This window comes from Puma concolor, chromosome C1 (genome assembly GCF_028749965.1).
Source record: "Puma concolor isolate L17-30 chromosome C1, mPumCon1.1.hap2, whole genome shotgun sequence".
NCBI classification, from domain to species: domain Eukaryota; kingdom Metazoa; phylum Chordata; class Mammalia; order Carnivora; family Felidae; genus Puma; species Puma concolor.
In genome coordinates this window covers 63,133,936-63,156,304 of record NC_141674.1, presented here as the reverse complement: position 1 = coordinate 63,156,304, position 22,369 = coordinate 63,133,936, and the positions used below count along the sequence as shown (strand labels likewise).

The 22,369-nt window shown below is 37.4% G+C and overlaps 1 protein-coding gene across 8 annotated transcripts in view; it reads left to right on the top strand.

Moving 5' to 3' along the window:
- Nucleotides 1-22,369, top strand: part of SLC44A5 (solute carrier family 44 member 5) — a 385,583-nt gene that overhangs the window by 307,218 nt on the left and 55,996 nt on the right. For all 8 annotated transcript variants that reach the window (XM_086717311.1, XM_086717313.1, XM_086717310.1 and 5 more), the window contains one exon: nt 21,942-22,026. In XM_086717311.1, the coding sequence (XP_086573437.1) occupies nt 21,942-22,026 (85 nt within the window). The remainder of the gene's footprint in view (nt 1-21,941; nt 22,027-22,369) is intronic.

The following is a 22,369-nucleotide window of genomic DNA, read 5'->3' as shown; positions in this document are numbered from 1 at the left end:
TTAAAGGAAGAAGGTGAGGAGGTACGGTGACCTATGGAATATCCCGTTTTGGTAACTATGACTGGTTATAAGTAGCCCATTTATTGGTTAGGGCCTATGGATATTCTGAGGTAGGCTGCCTGATGGGCCTGTCTGTATCCAGCCAGGGGGTTTTGGTCACTTTGGGCCCTTCTACCTCAATCACGTTCCAGTGCTCAAGCCTGTTGTCTAAAAGTGGCTTTGGGGTGCCTGGGTGGCTCAGTGGGCTCAGGTCATGATTCTGGAGCCTGCTTCAGATTCTGTGTCTCCCTCTCTCTCTGCCCCTCCCCTGCTCATGCGCTCTCTCTCTCTCTCTCTCTCTCTCTCAAAAATAAATAAATATTAAAAGTGGCCTCTATACAATATTTATAAAATTTGTATATTCTTTCTGATTTCAGCAGTTTTCATCCTAGAAACTTATCTAGTGGAAATTTGCATAAAAATTTTCTAATGTTATAGTGATATAGGTACTATGAAATAGTAGACATTTGGGGCGCCTGGGTGGCTCAGTTGGTTAAGCGTCCGACTTCGGCTCAGGTCATGATCTCACAGTCTGTGGGTTCAAGCTCCACGTCGGGCTCTGTGCTGACAGCTCGGAGCCCGGAGCCTGTTTCAGATTCTGTGTCTCCCTCTCTCTCTCTGACCCTCCCCCATTCAAGCTCTGTCTCTCTCTGTCTCAAAAATAAATAAATGTTAAAAAAAAAAAAGAAAAAAAAGAAATAGTAGACATTTAGGCTATTTCCATTTTATTACTATCAATAGGAGATTGATTAAATAAATTATGATATAGTCCTATAATGTATGTTTACCAGTCCAAAAAATCTTGAATATAAATGGGTAAACTATCATTTAATTAAAACACACACAAGTAAATTACTATTGTAAAATGCATTAATTTAGGCATCCCAAACAATACAGTCCAGAAAATACTTGTTGGACTGTAACAGGGTATTTATACTTGTTAGTGTCATTATGTACACACAACACCACTAGATTCTCCATTCTCAAAGACATTCTTTATAACTAAGTGTAAATTCCATGTTAAGAGATGGTGTGGTAGTATTCGGGATGTAGAATTTGGCTACTGTTTGCTTTTTTTTTATCCATGCCTAACAAAAAGGATGCTAGGGGAAGCACTGGGGGTTTTCTAAAATGTCGAAACAGATGAAAAAGGGAGACCTCAAAGGAAATGGAGTGCTTTGTTGATGTAACTCTCTCTGCCTGTTGAGTTTTAGGGAAGTTATTCTTGATATTTGAGTATGCTCCTTTTCTTGGGGATTTCCACTCAATTGATTTTGATGCCACCTTCTGGCTACTACAAAAACTTCAGCTTATAACAAGTGCTTAAAACAATTTTGAATATTGTCTGATGCAGCACAGTTACCAAATTAGATTAAAATACCCATCCCTTATTATAAAGTTTAAAGAAACAGTAATATTAAGAGGACAAAACACTTCCATTTAAATTTTGCATCAATTTGGCATCTAAGTCAAGCAATAAAACTTGCCTTCAATTTGCTGTAGAACCTCCCATAAAATGGCAAAGAGTTCTCACAAATTTGTTTGAATACACTACAAGTCCAGGTGTACTTACTACCTGATTTAATTTTTAAAATCTACATCAATACAATAAATACATGTGAAAGTAAACCAAACATTAATGAAGAGCATATAAAAGCAATAAAAGCAATGACCTTCTGTCCGCACTCCTTACCCACAATTTCATTCCACAGAGACCATCTCTTCTCTCTCTGGTTCTCTTAGTAAGTTAAGGCTGCTATAACAGAATGCCATAAACCGAGGGACTTTTAAACAACAGAAATTAATTTCTCACAGTTCTAGGGACTGGAAGTCCAAGACTTGGGTGCCAGCGTGGTCAGGTTCTTGGTGAGGACCCATTCTCCACCCTGAGGACAGCAGTCCTCACTCTGCATCCTCAAATGGAGGACGGGGCTCTCTGGGGTCTCTCATAAGAGCACTAATCCTGCTCACAAGGGCTCCAGTCACATCCCAAAAGTTCCATCTCCTAGTACTATCACATTGGGGGTTAGTATTTCAATAAATGAATTTGCAGGGGAACACATTCAGTCTATTACACTGGTCTTAGTTCTTCTGGTGTTTTTCTTTTTTGCATAACTTTAAATAATATACGTATTCTTTTGTTTTGTGCTTTATTAACGTTAGAAGTAGCCATTGACAGCCTGCTATGAAAAATATTTAATTCCTTTATATTATCTCTTTTCCTGATCCCATCTTCCTCCCTTGTTTGCAGTTAGATTATTAACCTTTAGATTTTCACATAGTTACTTTTGTGATTTTAAATAGTATACTAATGCCTCTATTTCTTGTTCCTTTAACTTTTGTCAGTGTTTTGACTTCTCTTTATAAAAAAGGAGGATATTATCCTGCTACTCTTCTCTCCCTCCTTCTTTTCCATTTCACCTTCCACTTTCTATATTTACCCTTTATAGAATCAAATTTGTCATTAAGTTCAGTTCTGCAACTTTAATAGACCTTTCATGTTCTACTGGTAGAACTACTGGTAGGTTGATTCTAGAAGTTGGAAACAAGAGACTTTTATTTTGATATAACTGTGTAAATGTTATTCAATACCAGGCCATTACATTTTCACGTCTACTAGGTCACTGGTATTAAAGCCAAATCCTATGCTCTTTTAGTGGCTTGGTATCATCCCACATTTTTGTTTGCTTTAACATAGGGCATTGACATTCTTTATAATATTTTATTTGCCAGCAAGTTCTTTTCCTTTTAAAAAAAATTTTAATGGACTTGTAGTTGACTTCTAATGTTACATTAGTTTCAGGCGTGCAACATAGTGATTGGACAACTATACATTTCTGTATGCTCACCATGTTAAGGGTAGTTACCACCTGTCATCACAGAAAGTTCTTACAATATTATTGGCTTTATTCCCTATGCTGTACTTCTCATCCCCGTGACCTATTTATTTTATAATTAGAAATGTGTACCTCTTAATCCCCATTCACCTATTTTGCCTATCCCCTTATCCCTTCCCCATTGGCAACCACCAGCCTATTTTCTATATTTACAAGTCTGTTTCTCTTTTGTTGTCGTTATTTGTCCAATTGTTTTGTGGTATATATACACAATGGAATATTAGCCATTAAAAAAAAAAGAATGAAACCTTGCTGTTTGTGACAACATGGATGGACCTAGAAGGTGTTGTACTTTTTTATTTGAATAGGTTTAATCAGGGCCACAAGGTTTTTTACCATCACAATCACACCATTTTTCAGAGGCCCCCTTTTCTTTGAAGGCCCACCTTGCAGAGCTTCTGTTTTCTCTCACTTGGGACCTGGCAAATTGTAGGTCTACTAAATAGCTTTAATTCTGGGACTTGTCTACCTCATAAGATCAGACCCTGATTTTAGAGTTGCCAGCTCTAGCAAACGAAAACATAGAATGACTGCTTACATTTTAATTTTAAATGAACAACAAACACCTTTTTTAATATGCGTCCCATATTCTGTTTCCTATATGCCAATTTCTTTCTTTCCTTTTGGACACCCTAGTTGTGATGGAGAAATTCTTAATGATCTTACTAAGAAAAGGAAGCACAGGAGGTATATTTGCTGAGTCTCTGGAAATATTTTTCTTTTCTCTCTCTATAGTTGATTGGTGGTCTACTGATATATTTGTACCTTTAAAGACAATTTTGTCAGAAATTTGAAGACATTGCTTCAATGCTTTTGGTGTTCAGTGTGTTCAATGCCAGTGTGGTTCACATACCTTGTGGTAACTGTCTTCCCTGGGAAAAATTTAAAATCATTTCTTTATTTTAGAGTTTTGAAATCTCACAGTGTGATGTAGGTCTTTTTCTCTTTTTAAACTCTTTTTGTTCAGTCCTGGGTCCTTTAATTCTGAAGAACTAGGACTCATCAGCCTGGAAAATTTTTTCAATTATCTCTTTGTGTTTTCATTCTTTACATTTTATTGGCTGTGTTTTTGGAACTCTTGTTACTCAAATCTTGGACCTCCTGGCTTCATCTTTTAATTTTTTTTAAGTTTCACATTTTTATTTAAATTCCAGTTAGTAAACATACAGTGTAGTATTACTTTCAGATGTAGAATTTAATGATTCAGCACTTCTGTGAATTAATTCGCCAGTGCTAATTATAACCAGTGCCCTACTTAATACCCATTTAACCCATCCCCCAACACACCTCCCTTCCAGCAACCCTCAGTTTGTTCTCTGTATTTAAGAGTCCTGGGGTGCCTGAGTGGCTCAGCTGGTTAAGCGTCCTACCTCCGCTCAGGTCATGATCTCATGGTTCGTGACTCTGAACCCCACATGGGGATATGTGCTGACAGCTCAGAGTCTGGAGCCTGCTTCCAATTCTGTGTCTCCCTTTCTCTCTGCCCCTCCCCCGCTCTCTCTCGTGCACGTGCGCTTTCTCTCTGTCTCTGTCGCTCTCTCTCTCAAAATGAATAAACATTGGGCGCCTGGGTGGCTCAATTGGTTAAGCCTCTGACTTTGGCTCAGGTCATGATCTTGGGGCTTCTGAGTTCGAGTCCTCTGTCAGGCTCTGTGCTGACAGCTCAGAGCCTGGAGCCTGCTTCAGATTCTGTGTCTCCCTCTCTCTGCCCCTCCCCACCCACACTCTGTCTATCTCTCTAAAAAATAAATAAAACATTAAAAATGAATAAACATTAAAAAATGTTTTTTAAAGTCTGTTTCTTAGTTTATCTTTCTCTTTTCCCCCTTAAGTTCCTTTGTTTTGTTTCTTAAATAACATATATGAATGAAATCATAAGGTATTTTTCTTTTGCTGACTAATTTACTTCACTCTAGCATAATACTCATAATACTGGAGCATAAAGTTCCAGTCACGTTGTTGCAAATGGCAAGATTTCATTCTTTTTTTTTTTTTTTTAATTTTTTTTTTTTTGACGTTTATTTATTTTTGGGACAGAGAGAGACAGAGCATGAACGGGGGAGGGGCAGAGAGAGAGAGGGAGACACAGAATCGGAAGCAGGCTCCAGCCTCTGAGCCATCAGCCCAGAGCCCGACGCGGGGCTCGAACTCACGGACCGCGAGATCGTGACCTGGCTGAAGTCGGACGCTTAACCGACTGCGCCACCCAGGCGCCCCGATTTCATTCTTTTTGATGGCTGAGTAATGTTATGTATATGTATATACCACATCTTCCTTATCCATTCATCAGTCAGTGGACATGTGGGCTCTTTCCATAATTTGGCTGTTGATAATGCTGCTATAAACGTCAGGGTGTATGTATCCCTTCAAATCAGTATTTTTGTATCCTTAGGGTAAATACCTAGTGGTGCAATTGCTGTACATAGGGTAGATCTATTTTGAACTTTTCGAGGAACCTGCCTACTATTTTCCAGAAGGGCTGTATCAGTTTGCATTCCCACTAACAGTGTAAAAGAGTTCCCCTTTCTCCACATCCTCACCAACACCTACTGTTTCCTAAGTTGTTAATTTTAGCCATTCTGACAGGTGTGAGGAGATAGCTCACTGTAGTTTTGATTTGTTTTTCTCTGATGATGAGTGATGTACATCTTTTCATGTGTCTGTTACCCATCTGGATGTCTTCTTTGGAAAAATGTCTATTTATGTCTTCCCATTTTTAAGTGGATTAATCGTTTGGGGAGGGTGTTGAGTTTGATAAGTTCCTTATAGATTTTGGATACCAATCCTTTATCAGGTATGTCCTTTGCAAATATCTTCTCCCATTTCAAAGGTTGCCTTTTAGTTTTGAATATTGTTTCCTTTGTGTGCAGAAGCTTTTTATATGGATGAAGTCCCAATAGTTTATGTTTGATCTTGTTTCCCTTGTTTCTGGAGACATATCTAGTAAGAAGTTGTTACGGCCACTATCAAAGAGGTTACTGCCTGTGTTCTCCTCTAGGATTTTGATGATTTCCTGTCTCACATTTAGGTCTTTCATCCATTTTGAATTTAGTTTTGTGTATGGTGTAAGTAAGTGGTCCAGTTTCATTTTTCTGTGTGTTACTGTCTAGTTTTCCCAACACCTTTTTTAGACGAGACTGTCTTTTTTCCAATGGATATTCTTTCCTGCCTTGACAAAGAGTTGACCATATAGTTATGGGTCCATTTCTGGGTTTTCTATTCTGTTCCATTGATCTATATGTCTGTTTTTGTGTCAGCATCATACTGTCTTAATCACTACAGCTTTATAATGTACAAAGTCTGGAATAGTGATGCCTCCAGCTTTGCTTGCTTTTTCAGGATTGTTTTAGCTATTTGGAGTATTTTGTAGTTTCATGCAAATTTTGGATTTTTCATTATAACTCTGTGAAAAATGCTGGTGGTATTTTGATAGGGATTGCATTAAATGTGTGGAGAGCTTTGAGTAGAATAGACATTTTAACATTGTTTTTTCTTGCAATCCATGAGCATGGAATGTTTTTCCATTTCTTTGTGTCCTCTTCAATTTCTTTCATAAGTGTTTTATAAGTTTTTAGAGTACAGATCTTTTACCTTTGTGGTTAGGTTTATTCCTAGGTATCTTAGGGTTTTTGGTGCAATTGTAAATGGAATTGATTCCTTGATTTTTCTTTTTGCTTCTTCAATATTGGTGTATAGAAATGCAACAGATATCTGTACACTAACTTTGTGTCCTGAGACATTACTGAATTTGTGTGTCAGTTCTAGCAATTTTTTGATGGAGTCTTTTGGGTTTTCTACATAAAGTGTAATGTCATGCAAATAGTGATAATTGGACATCTTCCTTGCAAATTTGGATGCCTTTTATTTCTCCTTGTTGATTGATTGCTGAGGCTAGTACTTCCAGTACTATGTTAGATAACAGTGGTGAGAGTGGACATCCCTCTCTTGTTTCTGATTAGAGAGGAAAAGCTCTCAGTTTTTCCCCATTGAGGACGATAATAGCTGTGGGTCTTTCATATACGGCCTTTATGAGGTATGTCCCTTCTATCCCTACTTTGTTGAATGTTTATCATGAATGAATGAATGGATGCTGTACTTTGTCAGATGCTTTTTCTGCATCTATTATGAGAATCATATGGCTCTTTTATAATGTAGTATCATGTTGATTGATTTGTGAATATTAAACCACTCCTGCAACCTGGGAATAAATAGCAACTTGATCGGTGAATTCTTTTAATGTACTGTTAGATTCAATTTGCTAGTATTTTGTTGACAATTTTTGCATCCATGTTCATCAAGGATATTGGCTTGTAGTTCTCCTTTTTAGTGGAGTCTTTGTCTAGTTTTGGAACCAAGGTAATTCTGGCCTCATGGAATGAGTTTGGAAGCTTTCATTTCATTTCTATTTTTTTAAATAGTTTGAGAAGAGTAGGTATTAACTTGTCTTTAAATATTTGGTAGAATTCCCCTGGGAAGCCATCTGGCCTACACTTTTGCTTACTGGAAGATTTTTGATTACTGATTCAATTTTTTGATGGTATTGGTCTGTTCAAGTTTTCTCTTTCTTCCTGTTTTCAGTTTTGGTAGTTTATATGTTTCTAGGAATTTGCCCATTTCTTCCAGATTGCCCAATTTGTTGGCTTACAATTTTTAATAATATTCTATTATAGTTTGTATTTCTGTGGTGTTGGTTATGATCTCTCCTCTCTCACATTTGGGTCCTTTCTCTTTTCTTTTTTGATAAGTCTGGCTAGGGGCTTATCAGTTTTGTTAATTCTTTCAAAGAATGAGCTCTTGGTTTCATTGATCTGTTCTAGTGTTTCTTTTTTCTTTCAATATCATTTATTTCTGCTCTAGTCTCTATTATTTCCTCTCTTCTGATGGCTTTAGGCTTCACTTGCTCTTCTTTTTCAACTGCTTTATGCATAAAATTAGGTTGTGTATTTGAGTTATTTCTTGCTTCTTGAGGCAGGCCTATATTGCTACATACTTCCCTCTTATGACTGCTTTTGCTGTTTCACAAAGATTTTGGACTGTTGTGTTTTTTATTATTTGTTTCCATGTATTTTTAAAAATTTCTTCTTTAACTTCACAGTTGATCATTCTTTAGGAGGATGTTCTTTAACCTTCATGTGAGTGTGATCTTTCCAAATTTTTTCTTGTGATTGACTTCAGGTTTCATAGTATTGTGGTCTGTAAATATGCATGGTATGATCTCAATCTATTCGTGCTTGTTGAGGACTAATTTGTGACCAATGTGTGATATAATCTGGAGAATGTTCTGTGTGCACTCGAAAAGAATGTATGTTGTGTTGCTTTGTACTTGTCAAGGATGGATTTGTGACCTAGTATGTGATCTATGCCAGAGAATATCTCATGTGAATTTAAAAGAATATGTATTCTGCTGCTTAGGATAAAATGTTCTGAATATATCTGTTAAGTCCATCTGCTCTAGTGTGTCATTCAAGGCCATTGTTTCCTTGTTGATTTTCTGCTTAGATGATCTGTCCATTGAGGTAGTGTGGTGTATAAGTCCCCTACTATTATTGTATTATTATCAATGAGTTCCTTGATGTTTGTTACTATTTTATATATTTGGGTGCTCTCAAGTTGGGGGCATAAATATTTACAACTGTTAGATCTTCCTGTTGGATAGACCCCTTTATTATGGTGTGGTGCCCTTCTTCATCTCGTTACAGTCTTTGGCTTAAAATCTAGTTGTTGGATAGAAGTATGGCTACTCTGGTTTTCTTTTGGCGTCCATTAGCATGATGGTTGGTTCTCCATCTCCTCACTTTCAATATGTAAATGTCTTTAGGTAAAAAATGAGTCTCTAGTAGGTAGCATATAGATGGGTCTTATTTCTTTTATTCATTCTGACACCCTATGTCTTTTGATTAGAGCATTTAGTCTATTTACATTCAGAGTGATTATTGATAGATATAAATTAAAAAAAATTTTTTTGAGAGAGAGAGAGAGAGAGATTGAGAGAGAGAGCAATCAGGGGAGGGGTAGAGAGAGAGGGAGAATGAGAATCCTGAGCAGGCTCCATACTGTCAGTGCAGAGCCCGATGCAGGGGTTGATCTCTAACTGTCAGATCATGACCTGAGCTGAAATTAAGAGTCAGATGCTCAACTGACTGAGCCACCCAAGTGCCCCTGATAGACATGAATTTAGTGCCATTGTATTACCTGTGAAGGCATTGTTTCTGGTGATATTCTCTGTTCTTTTCTAGTCTTTGTTGCTTTTGTGACCACCAAACTGCTGGTTTAGTTAACTAAACTCCTTTAGTTTTTGTTTGTCTGGGAAACTCTTTATCTCTCCTTCTATCCCGAATGACAGCCTTGCTGGCTAGAGTATTCTTGGATGCATATTTTTCTCAGTCAGTAAGTTCAATATATCACGCCACTCCCTATTGGCCTGCCAACTTCCTATGGAATGATCTGCTAACCTTATTTGTCTTCCCTTGTAACTTAGGGGCATCTTTTGTCTTGCTGCCTTTAAGATTTTTTTCTTTATCACTATATTTTGCAAATTTAACTGCAATATGTCTAGGTGTTGGCCTGATTTTGTTGATTTTTATGGGAGTTCTCTGTTCCTCCTGGATTTGGATGTCTGTTTCCTTCTCTAGATTAGAGAAGCTATAATTTCCTCAAGTAAGCCTTCTGCCCCCTTTCCCTCTCTTCTTCTGAGACTCCTATGATATGAATGTTGTTAGGCTTTATGGAGTTAGTGAGTTCCCTGAGTCTACATTTGTGATCCAGTATTGTTCTTTCTTCTTTTCAGTTTCATTATTTTCCATAATTGTTTTCTATATCACTTATTCACTTCTCTGCTTCTTTCATCTTTGTGATCATTATATCCAGTTGGTTTCAAATCTCAGTTATTGCATTTTTCATTTTAGCCTGACTAGTTTTTAAGGTCTTTATCTCTGTGATAAGGGATTCCTAGGTATATTCTATGCTTTTTCCACACCCAGCTAGTATACTTATGATTGTTGCTTTAAATTCTGGACTGGGCATATTATTTATTTTGTTTCAATTGGATTCCTGACAGTGACGTTTTCTTGTTCATTCTTTTGGGATGAATAACTCTATCTTGGCATTTTGTCTAGATCTCTGTCTTCTTCTGTATGTTAGGAAACCTGTTAGGTTTCTTGTTCCAGAGAGCAACGGGTTTATGAAGAAGGAGTCATATACTGCCTAAGGCCTGATGCTTCCAGAAGTGTCTCTGGTGTATGCTGTGTGCACTGTACTGTGTTGACTGCTCTTTACCTCAGGTTGATCTTCTGCAGTTTCTCTTTCCCTGCAGTGGGGAGTGTTTGAACCTTGGCCAAAGTGTGATGAGTTTTAACTAGGCGTGCTGTGGTCTGCTTGTTAAGACCTGATCTGTTTCCACCAGGGCTGAAGCTTTGCAGAACTCTGTGGTCAGTAGACATGGTGTATGTGGGTGTTTGTGCTGATATTCTGGGATATTTTGCTGCTTCTCAGGCACACTTGTCCCAGAAAAGAAGCACACTTGTCCAAGAAAAGCAGCACCTGCTGCACTGTGGGGGCCAGGGCTTGGTGTAAGCAGGTTAGGCAGTCAGTGTTGGCCCTGTACTACTTACTGAAGTTAGTTTATGCTGAGAAATGATGCCTGGAGAGTCAATACCACCTCTCCCAGTTGCACTCTAAGAAGGAGGAACTGTCTATCCCAGTGCATCCCAGGGGATCCTTAGGTCTCACCATCTGCTCCCAGGCTATCTTCCCCCCTCCTTCACAGGAGCACAGCCCCACCCACTGGGCTCCACACCAGCCACAGTGCTGACCTCTAAAACTCCAGTCTTTGAGCCTTGCTACTTGTAAAACTCACAAAAATCAACCCTTCTGATTTGGCCAGTAATTGCTCTGGAGCAGTGTTTTCCTTATGTGGTCCCCTATGCATTTCTCTCCCTTTCTCTTTTTCTCTTTTTGGCCTTTCTCTGTGACCAGGACTCTCTCCCCTCCACAGCACCCACAGTCCATTTCTTCCCCAAATCATGTCTCCACACCTCCTACTTTCCACAATGTGACCTCTTCTCTCCCTCTAGTTGTGTGGTTTACTCTGTCAGTCCTCAGATCTATTTCTTGGTTATTCATAATGATTTGATATTTATCTAGCTGTGATCAAGGGATGGGGCAAGCCCAGCATCCTCCTACTACCCTGCCATCTTAGCTCCTCTCCCTCCTGGATTTCTCTTAATGCCTTTTATTTTCTCCTTACATTTTTCATCTCATTTTATTCTGTATTCTAGGAGAGTTTCTCAAATGTTTTTTAGTTATTTTGTTATTTTTTAAAATTTGGTAATAATATTTAAAAAATTTTTTTTCTCTTCAAGTAATTTAGTTTACTATGACTATTTATTGTAATGACTTTTGAAATATTTGCTTGTCAGAAAACATCATTGGTTTGTTCTGATAATATTTAGCATTTGTTGTCTTGAAGCAAATATATATACCTTGTGATTGTCTTTCTTTAACTCATATCACTTAGCATTATACCATCTAGACCCATTAATGTCATTGCAACTGGCAAGATTTCATTCTTTTTTATTCTTTCATTATTTTTTATGGCTGAGTAATATTCCATTATGTTTGTGTGTGTGTGTGTGTGTGTGTGTGTGTGTGTGTGTGTGTGTACATGGTATGTATGATCCCACTGGGCTGTTTCCAGATCTTGGCTATTATAAATAATGCTTCAGTTAACACAGGGGTATATATATCTTTTTGAATTAGTGTTTTTCTATTATTTGGGTAAACACCCATTAGTGGAATTACTGGATCATATGGTAATCATATGGTGTTTTGAATTTTTTGAGGAAACTCCATACTGTTTTCCTCAGTGGCTGCACTAGTACACATTCCCACCAACAGTGCATAAGGGTTCCCTTTTCTGCACATCCTGCTCAACACTTTTTTTTTTCTTATGTTTTTGATTTTAGTCATTCTGACAGGTGTGAGGTGATATCTCATTGTAGTTTTGATTTGCATTTTCCTGATGATAAGCAGTGTTGGGCATCCTTTTATGTGTCTGTTGACCATGTGTATGTCTTCGGAGATATGTCTGTTCATGCCTTCTGCCCTTTAAAAATTTTTTTAACATTTATTCATTTTTGAGAGACCGAGAAAGAGTGTGAATTGAGGGGGGCAGTAGCGGAGGGGCAGAAAGCGGGAGGCACAGAATCCCAAGCAGGCTCCAGGCTCTGAGCTGTCAGCACAGAGCCCAACATGGGGCTCAAACTCACAAACCATGAGATCATAATCTGAGCTGAAGTTGGACTCTCAACCAACTGAACCACTCAGGTGCCCCTCTTCTGACTATTTTTTAATTGGATTATTTGTCTTCTGAGTGTTGAGTTGTATAAGATCATTATATATTTTGTATGCTAATCTTTTATTAGATATGTCATTTGTAAATATCTTCTCCCATTCAGTAGGATGTCTTAGTTTTGTTGATTGTTTCCTTTGGTGTGCATAAGGTTTTTATATGGAGGTAGTCCTTGTAGTTTATTTTTGCTTTTGTTTCCCTTGCCTCAGAAGACATATCTAGAAAAATGTTGCTACAGCCAACGTCAGAGAAATTACTGCATTTGTTCACTTCTAGGATTTTTATGATTTTGGGTCTTACATTTAGATTCTTAATCCATTTTGAGTTTATTTTTACGTATGGAGTAAACCAGTGGTCTGGTTTTGTTCTAGTGCATTTAGCTGTCCTGTTCTCCCAACACCATTTGTTAAAGAGACTTTTTCCCATTGTACATTCTTGCCTCCATTTCCAAAGATTATTTGACCGTATAATCACAGGTTTATTTCTGGGGTCTCTATTCTGTTCCATTGATCTATGTGTCTATTTTTGTGCCAGTCCCATATTGTTTTGATTACTATAGTTTTAAAAAAATGTTTATGTATTTTGAGAGAGACAAAGAGCATGTGCAGGGGAGGGGCAGATAGCGAGGGAAAGAGGGATTCCCAAGCAGGCTTTGCACTGTCAGCACAGAGCCTAACACAGGACTTGATCTCACAAACTGAGATCATGACGTAAGCCAAAATTGAGAGTTGGATACTAAACTGACTGAGTCCCCCAGGAGCCCCTGATTACTATAGCTTTGTAGTATATCTTGAAATCTGGGATACCTCCAGTTTTGTTCTTTTTAAAGATCACTTTGGCTATTTGGGGTGTTTTGTGGTTCCATATGATTTTAGGAATGTTTGTTCCAGTTCTGTTAAAAATGCTGTTGATCATTTGATCAGGAATGCATTAAATGTGTAGATCGCTTTGGGTAGTTTGGACATTTTAACAATATTCATTCTCCCAATCCATGAGCATGGAATATCTTTCCATTTATTTGTGTCATCTTCAATTTCTTTCATCAGTGTTTTATAATTTTCAGAGTACAGGTCTTTCACCTACTTGATTATGTTTATTGCTAGGTATTATTTTTGGCACAATGGTAAATGAGATTGTTTCCTTAATTTCTATTTCTGCCATTTCATCATTCATGTACAGAAATGCAACAAAATCTGTATATTGATTTTGTATCCTGCAACTTTACTGAATTCATTAGTTCAGTGAATGAATTCATTTATTCATTTCTGATATTTTTTTGGTGGAGTCCTTAGGGTTTTCTATATATTGTATCATATTATCTGCAAATAGTAAAACTTTTACTTCTTTCTTATCAATTTGGAGGGCGTACATTTCTTTTTTCTTATCTGATTGCTGTGTTAAGACTGTGTAGTATTTTGAATAAAAGTGGTGAGAGTGGACATTCTTGTTTTGCTCCTGATTCTTAGGGGAAAAGCTCAGTTTTTCACATTAAACATAATATTAGCTGTGGGCTTTTCATTTAGGGTCTTTATTATGTTGAGGTATGTTCACTCTAAACCTACTTTTTGAGGGTTTTTATCACGAATGGTTGTTGTACTTTGTCTAATGCTTTTTCTGCATCTATTGAAATGATCATATGGTTTTTATCCTTTATCTTGTTTGTGTAATGTGTAATGTTGATTAATTTGCAAATATTGGACCACCTTTGTATCCCAGGAAAAAAAAAAACCCACTTCGTCGTGGTGAATGATTTTTTTAATGTATTGTTGGATTCCTTTTGCTAGTATTTTGTTGAGGATTTTTGTATCTGTCTTCATCAGAGGTATTGACCATAGTTCTCTCTTTTTTAATGTTTATTTTTGAGAGAGAGAGAGAGAGAGAGAGAGAAAGTGAGGGTGCGAGAGAGAGAGAGAGAGAGAATCCCAAGCAGGCTGTGCATTGTAAGTAGAAAGTCCAACATGGCACTCAAACTCATGAACTGTGAGATCATGACCTGAGTCAAAAGTTGGATGCTTAATTGTCTGAGCCACCCAAGCTTCCACATAGTTCTCTTTTTTTATAGTGTACTTGCTGGTTTTGGTTTCAGGGTAATGCTAGCCTCATAGACTAAATTTGGAAGATTTTCTTCCTTTTCTATTTTTTTTTAATAGTTTGAGAAGAACAGTGTTAACCATTCTTTACATGTTTGGTAGAATTCACCTGTGAAGCTATCTGGTCCTGGACTTTTGCTTTTTTGGAGTTTTTTGATTACTTATTCAAGTTCATTGCTGATAATTAGTCTATTGATATTTTCTATTTGTTCTGGATTCAGTTTTAGGAAATTATAGGTTTCTAGGAATTTATCCAATTCTTTGAGGTTGTCCAATTTGTTGATATATATTTTTTTCATAATATTCTCTTGTAATGCTTTATACTTCTGTGGTATCAGTTATTTCACCTCTTTCATTTCTGATTTTCTTTGATTCCTCTCTCACACATGTGCTCGCACTCTTGCTCTCTCTGAGTCTGGCTAAAATTTATAAATTTTGTTGATCTTTTCAAAGAGCCAGCTTCTGGTTTCATTGATCTGTTCAATTTTTTTTAACTTTCTATTTCATTTATTTATGCTCTAAGCTTTATTCTTTTTATTTTCCTTCTACTGTTTTTTTCTAGCTCCTTTAGGTATAAGGTTTGGTTGCTTATTTAAGATTTTTCTTGCTTTTTGATGTCGTCCTGTATTGCTATAAACTTCCCTCCTAGAACAGCTTTTGCTGGATCCCAAAGATTTTGAACCATTGTGTTTTCACTTTCATTTGTCTCCTCTTTGATTTCTTGGTTGACCTATTCATTGTTTAGTAGTATGTTATTTAGCCTCCATGAATTTGTGTTCTTTTCAGATTTTTTCTTGTTGATTTCTAGTTCATAGCATTGTGGTCAGAAAAGATGCATGGTATGACTTACTTCTTTTTGAATTTGTTGAGGCTTGTTTTGTGGACTAATACGTGATCTATTCTGGAGAATGTTCCATGTGCACTTCAAAAGAATGTGTTTCTGCTATTTTAGGATAGGATGTTCTGATACATCTTTTAGATTCACCTGGTCCCATTTGTCATTCAAAGCCACTGTCTCCTTGTTGATTTTGTTTGGATAATCTATCCATTGATGTAAGTGAGGTGTTAAAGTCTCCTACCATTATTGTGTTACTATTGATCATTTCCTTTATATTTGTTATTAGCTGTTTTATGTATTTGGGTTCTTTTGTGTTGGGTGCATAAATATTTACAATTGTAATATCTTCTTAGATGGTTCCCTTTATCATTATCTACTGACCTTGTTTGACTCTTTTTACAGTCTTTGTTAGAAGGTTTATTTTGTCAGATATAAGTATTGCTACCCTGGTTTTCTTTTCACTTCCATTTTCCTGATAATTGCTTTTTTATCCTTCATTTTCAATCTGCATCTGTTGTTAGGTCTGAAATGAGTGTCCTATAGGCAGCATATGGATGGGTCTTGTTTTTTTATCCATTCTATCACACAGTGTCTTTTGATTGGAGTGTTTAGTCCATTTATATTCAAAGTAATTATTGATAGGTATGTATTGCCATTTTCCTATTTTATGGGAAAGGAGGGTTTGTAGCTCTTCTTTGTTCCTTATCTTGCTCTCCTATCTCACAGTTTGTTAGCTTTCTTTAGATGATTGCCTTGGATTCCTTTCTCCTTATTTTTGCATATTTGTTGCTAGTTTTTGATTTCTGGTTACCATTAGGTTTGTGTATAACATCTTTTTTTAAAGTTTATTCATTTTAAGGGAAAGAGAGAGTGTGTGCAAACAGGGGAGTGGTGGGGTGGGGTACAGAGAGAAAATGCCAAACAGGCTCCATTGATAGTGCAGAGCCTGATGCAGGCTTGAAATCCTGAACCATGAGATCATGACCTGAGCCCAAATCAAGAGTCCAACATCTAACCAACTGAGCCACCCAGGTGCCTCTGCATATAACATCTTATCCTTCTAACAGTCTGTACTAAGTTGATGGTCACTTAAATGTATACCCATTCTTTCCTCCTCTCCTCCCCATGTTTTAGGTGTATGATGTGATACTTTAAATCCTTTCATTTTGTGAATCCTTTGACTGATTTTTATAGATGTACTTAATTTTACTGCTTTTGTGCTTCCTACATTTTTTATTCCTGCTTATGGTCTTTTCTTTCCACTCAAAGAGTCCCCTTTAACGTTTCTTGTAGGGCTGGTTTAAATGAAAGACTGAGTTCCATTAAATTTTGTTTATCTGGGAAACTCTTTATCTCTCCTTGTATTCTGAATGATAGCCTTGTTGGATGGAGGTTTTTTCTTTTAGTACTTTGAATATATCATGCCACACCCTTCTGCCTTGCAAAGTTTCTGCTGAAAAAAATCACCTGATAGCCTTCTTGTGTCCCTTGTATGCAACTGTTTTATTTTCTTTTGCTACTTTTAAAATTCTCTCTTTCTCACTAGTTTTATTACCAATTTAATTGCTGTGTGCCTTGATGTGGACCTTCCTGGATTGATTTTGTTGAGAGCTTTCTGTGCCTCTAAGATCTGGATTTCTAGTTCCTTCCCAGATTTGGGAAGTTTTCAGCTACTATTTCCTCAAATTTTCTCCCCCCTTTGTTCTCTCTTCTCTTTCTAGGATCTGCATAATTCAAATGTTAGTACACTTGATGGTGTCATTGAGGTCCTTCAGTCTATTTTCATTTTGTATTATTATTATTTTTTTAAATTTTATTATTTTTTTGTTTCTCCTGTTCAGCTTGATTGCTTTCCATTACTCTGTCCTTGGGATCACTAATCTGTTTCTCTGCTTCATCTAGTCTACTATTCATTACATCTAGTGTATTTTTAATTTTCGTTATTGTTTCTTCATCTCTGATTGGTTCTTTTTAATGTTTTCTATCCCTTTGTTGAGGGTCTCACTGAAGTTCTCCATTCCTTTCTCAAGTCAATTGAGTATTTTTGTGACTATAACTTTAAATTCTCTATCAGGCATATCTATTATTTACCTCCATTACACTTAGCTCTCTTGCTGTGATTTTGTCCTGTTCTTTTATTTAGGACAAACTCCTCTGTCTCCTCATTTTGGGTAACACTCTATGTCTGTTTTTGTGTGTTAGGAATCTCTGCTATGTCTTCTTCTCTTGAAAGTAATGGCTGTATGAAGAAGAGGTCCTATAGTGGCCTGTACTACAATGTTGTCTGTTCACCAGAATCTGGCACCTTAGGAATGTCTCTTATGTATGTTGCGTGTACCCTACTCTTGTGGCTGTGCTGCATTTGCCTTTAATTGAGTCATCCACAGTGGCTCTTTCCTTTTTTGGGGCAGTGTTTGGTCCCTATATTAATGGGCCAGTTTGTGGCCTACTTGCACTTGAGTTGAGTCAGACCAAGTATTTGCTAAAGATATCCATGGGATAAGGTGTCCATGGGATAAGGTGAGCTTGGGGTCCTCCTCCTCTTCCATCTTCCTCATATTTTTAATCTTTAAAAACCATCTTATTCTCTAATTATTCCTTTGTAATGACATAGTGTTTTTATTTTATGGACAATCTGCTTGAATTATTTTGAAAATACTGTATTTTTTTAATGTCCATCCTATGCCCTAAATTATTTGATTTCATCCAGCATCAGTTTGTGTTTACTTCAGTCTTTTTCTTTCATATTCTGATTTCTCCTTACTTTTCTGATTCTACTTGATCATCCAATATTACTAAAGAAAGACCTAAGTTGCTTGTGTGAATTCATTCCATGGCTACATTAGTAGGTCAGTTTTCCTGGGAGACCTCTGTCCTATTTAGGGTGAGGGGGCCATGTTTGCTTTCTGATTTCACTACAGCATAAAATGATGGGAAGCTGGCTGTCAGGCATAGGCTTTCAAAATGCCAGAATATGAAGGCTTGTAGGCTGGGGCACCAAATCCCATACAAGTCCTTGCTAACCCCAGAAGGTTCCACAAAAGAGGGCTCGGTTTTTGCCTATTTTTCCTGGACATTGGAATTCCAAGTGCAGGGGTATGGGAGAAGCAGAAAGGTGATGATTTGCATTGTAAATCTGTATATAAACCTTCAATTAATCTTGTTTTCAGCCACATTTTTCACTATCAATTCTGAATCCAATATCTTATGATTTCTTTCTTTCTTTTTTTTTTTAAGTTTATTTATTTTGAGAGAAAACATGCACGTGAGCAGGGAGGGGAAGAGAAGGGAGAGGGAATCCCAAGCAGACTCTGTGCTGTCAGCACAGAGCCCAATGTGGGACTCAATCTCATGAATCAGGAGATCATGATCCAAGCTGAAATCAAGAGTCAGATACTTAACCTACTGAGCCACCCAAGCACCATCAGCATCTCATGATTTCTAACATGCAAATTGTATCCCATTCTTCTATGCCCTGGTGTGGTGCATTCATTACTCAACACACTCTCATATGTTTTCCTTCTTCCAAAAATTGTTGAACTCCTATGCAATTGTGAATAGATCCTGTTTTTCCTACCCTTAGCTTGCATGGTGAGGTTTATAACTTTTTAAATTTAATTTTATTAAATTTTTTTTAATGTTTATTTATTTTTGAGAGAGAGAGAGAGAGAGAGAGAGAGAGAGAAAGTGAGAGAGAGTATGAGCAGAGGAGGGGCAGAAAGAGAGAGGAAGACACAGAATCCAAAGGAGGCTCCAGGCTCTGAACTGTTAGCACACAGCCCAATGTGGGGCTCGAACTGCCAAGTTCTAATATCATGACCTGAGCTGAAGTCGGACACTTAACCAATACCTGAGCCACCCAGGTGCCCTGAGGTTTATTACTTTTTAAAAATTTCATTCTTTTATTTCTATGAGTCTCAGGAAATAGGAGAGATAGGCTTAAGTGCATGGTATATCCTCTTGAATTAGTAGTTTTCAGTTGATGATACTTTGTTGTTTTTTGGTGGAAATATAATTTAAGTTAAATAGTTACTTCCTCAGTCACTCCCACAGAATTGTTCAGCTGCAACCACCATCATCTACTCTGTACCTGAGGAATCTGAGGTTCACTGAAGTTTAAGGATATCAGATACACTGATAGAGTGACTATAGATTTGTGCTGGAAAACTAAGGAGGACTCTAAGATTAAATGACAATTACTTACTCTCGAATTGTTCTCATTCTGCAACATTTAGTAAATATCTGGAATGGGCCAAGTACTAGGTTAAGTGTTGCCAAGATAGGGATATAAAGGTAAATAAGGTATAAACCTTACCCTTGACAATAGCATAATCTGGTGAATAACTTGAGTTTATGTAGCATTTTGCAGTTTATAAATCAATTCTACCTATGGGAGACACTTGACACCTAGTGATTTACAATTCATAGTTTTAACTATTCCCATGGAACTCCAGTGATCCATGACCTGCAATAATTGATTCATTTGCTTAGGTACAAATTTGAATCACATGTACCACAAGACTGTGGGTGGTAGGGTTGTTTGAGTGCTAAAAGAGCAAAGCTGGCTCTTAGGGAATCATGAAGTAGTCTTGTGAATACTGTGTATAAATTTATGGCCATATTCTTGAGTCATCTGAACTTGATAGGATTACAAACATGAAATTGGTTTATTTTTCCCCCATCACTGCCCTTAACAAAGTTCTTTCAAGTCTTTCTTCTTTGACATCTCGAGTAGATTCCATATCTTTCCGGGCCCTTACTATTGTTGTAGAGTTCAGTGTAGTCCAGTTTAATATTTGAATCTCATTTTTTTCCAATCCCCTAGTTCAAGTTTGAACCCTGCAAGGGAACTGAGAAAGGAAGAGAGGGCCTGGTTTGCTATCTTCCTTCTTTTCCTTCTCTTCTGGTTCTAGTTCTCTCTTTGTGTTGTGAGGGCTGGAAGGAGAAGGAGTGTCTGGCCACTGCCCTAGTCCTATGTGGTTGTTGCTACTACAGCTAAAACATAATTAACTAGCCATCAACACCCTCTTTAGGGGAAGCATCCAAAAATTGGCTCTCTCATGGTATACAAGGGGAAATTCTCTGGGAAAATCCTTACTAAATAGTCCTTTCATTTGAGAGATCAGCTTTGGCTTGCCTGTATCCAAACCCTTTCAGCTCTATCCCTGGTGACTCACCTCCTGTCTCTTGATGGCAGATAAGGTATCACCAGGGAGGTGCAAGCCCATTTACTTGATTCCATATCCTCCTATAATAGGCTGCTTCAATGCTGCCCCCATTGGCTTTTTTTTTTTTTAACCCTCTTGTGGTCTCGTTGGGTCTCATTTCTCATTCCCAAAATGGGCACAGAAGACTGATGAATAAGTCTGCCACAGAAGAGGTATACAGTTGGAAAATGACCTGCTGATCTGCTCTTCCTACAGGTACCCTCAGTCTTTATGAGTGATTCTCAGAGCCCTCTGTAATTTGGAATTGGGAAAAAAAACAATTCACAACTTCAATGAGGAGGAGATGGAAAATCCTCTAAATTGTGATCATTGTCTTGCCAATACAACTATCTCTAGTCTACTTCCCTACCCCCACCTTTTTGCTTACATAGACCAGGGCAGGAAGACTGTAGAAGTGATGCAGGAGTCTAGCCAGAAATTTTTGTGGAGAGCTTTCTTTATTCTTACCTTTGGGTCCTGTTTGGTGATTCTGAGTCAGTAGGAAAAATATTACTCAACACTCTGTTATACATTTTCTGCTATGCATGTAGTCACATTAATTAATTATTGGGGACTTGACAAGGTGTTGGGGACATTGTTTGAATGTTTAGGGCTGTGTTCTCTCAAGGTATGGCTTATAGACCACCTGTGTCTGAATCTGCTGGTGAGAACAAGGAAAAAATGTGAATTCCTAGGCCTCTTATGCTAATATTTGGGCTCTCAAGGGTAGAGAAGGGGTCAGGAATCACAATTTTCAACAAACACTCCCAAGATTTAGAGATACATACTAAAGTTGGACAACCACTTGTCATGAGTCCACAATATATTATTTTATGTCCTTTCAACACTTCTGTGAATTGGTAGGGCTGGTATTATCCTAATTATACAGATGAAATTGAGATTCAAAAGAGAACCATGAGTTGCCAAATGGCAGAGTAACCTGCTTCCTAAAATTAATGTATTGTGAATTTATCCATTAAACATTTTCTTCAACATTATTTTCTTTTTTCTTTTTTTTAAAGTTTATGTATTTATTTTGAAGGGGGGCATGCAAGCCAGGGAGGAGGGGAGAGGGAGGGAAAAGGGGGGAGAGGGAGGGAGAGGGAGGGAGAGGGGGAGACAGGATCCCAAGCAGGCTCAGAGCCTGACACAGGGCTTGAAACCATGAACTGTGAGATCATGACTTGAGCCAAAATCAAGATTTGGCTTGACTGACTGAGCCACCCAGGCACCCCTCAACTTTATGTTCAATGACAATGTAATCTCCTTTGTGGATGTAGAATTCTTTATTTAATCAATCTGCTATTAATGCACAGTTTGATTATTTTAACTTTTTACTATTACAAAAAGGAGCTTTAAATGTTAGGCAGTTTAAAGGGGAGTTGGGAACTATATTGTAGCTGCCTAAAGAAAATGAAGCCAATTTTTAAAGGTCATTATATTAAAAGTGTTTAGGATCTGAAATGATATGGCACATTCCACAGTCACTAAAACGATTATTTTATGTTGTTTTCTTAACAGGAACAAGACCATATTGTTTTACTTTAACTTATTCAGCTGTACCAGTCCCTCCGTGGTGATAAACCTACAGTGCCCTACCACACAGGTAAGACAAAAAATGCCTTGAATGTTCGAAATTCCACCTGAATTCCGTTTGAATTCTGTGTGTGTGTGGTTAATGATGAATTTATGGAAGGTGGGAAGACCTAAGCATGAGCTTGTGTTTACTCATATAAAATCAAAATGTAGCATCGCTAAGGAACCTCTTTGATTTTGTCCAACCACCTACCCCCAGAAGTGGTATTTTTTTCCAGACCAGTATTAGGAAGAGAAAAGCTAGCTACTGTAACTAATAAACTCAAGTTTTTCAGTGACTTAACACAATAAAGTTTATTGTTGATCATATAACAGTTTAAGGCTAGTGTTTATGGTCAGTAGGCAACTCTTCT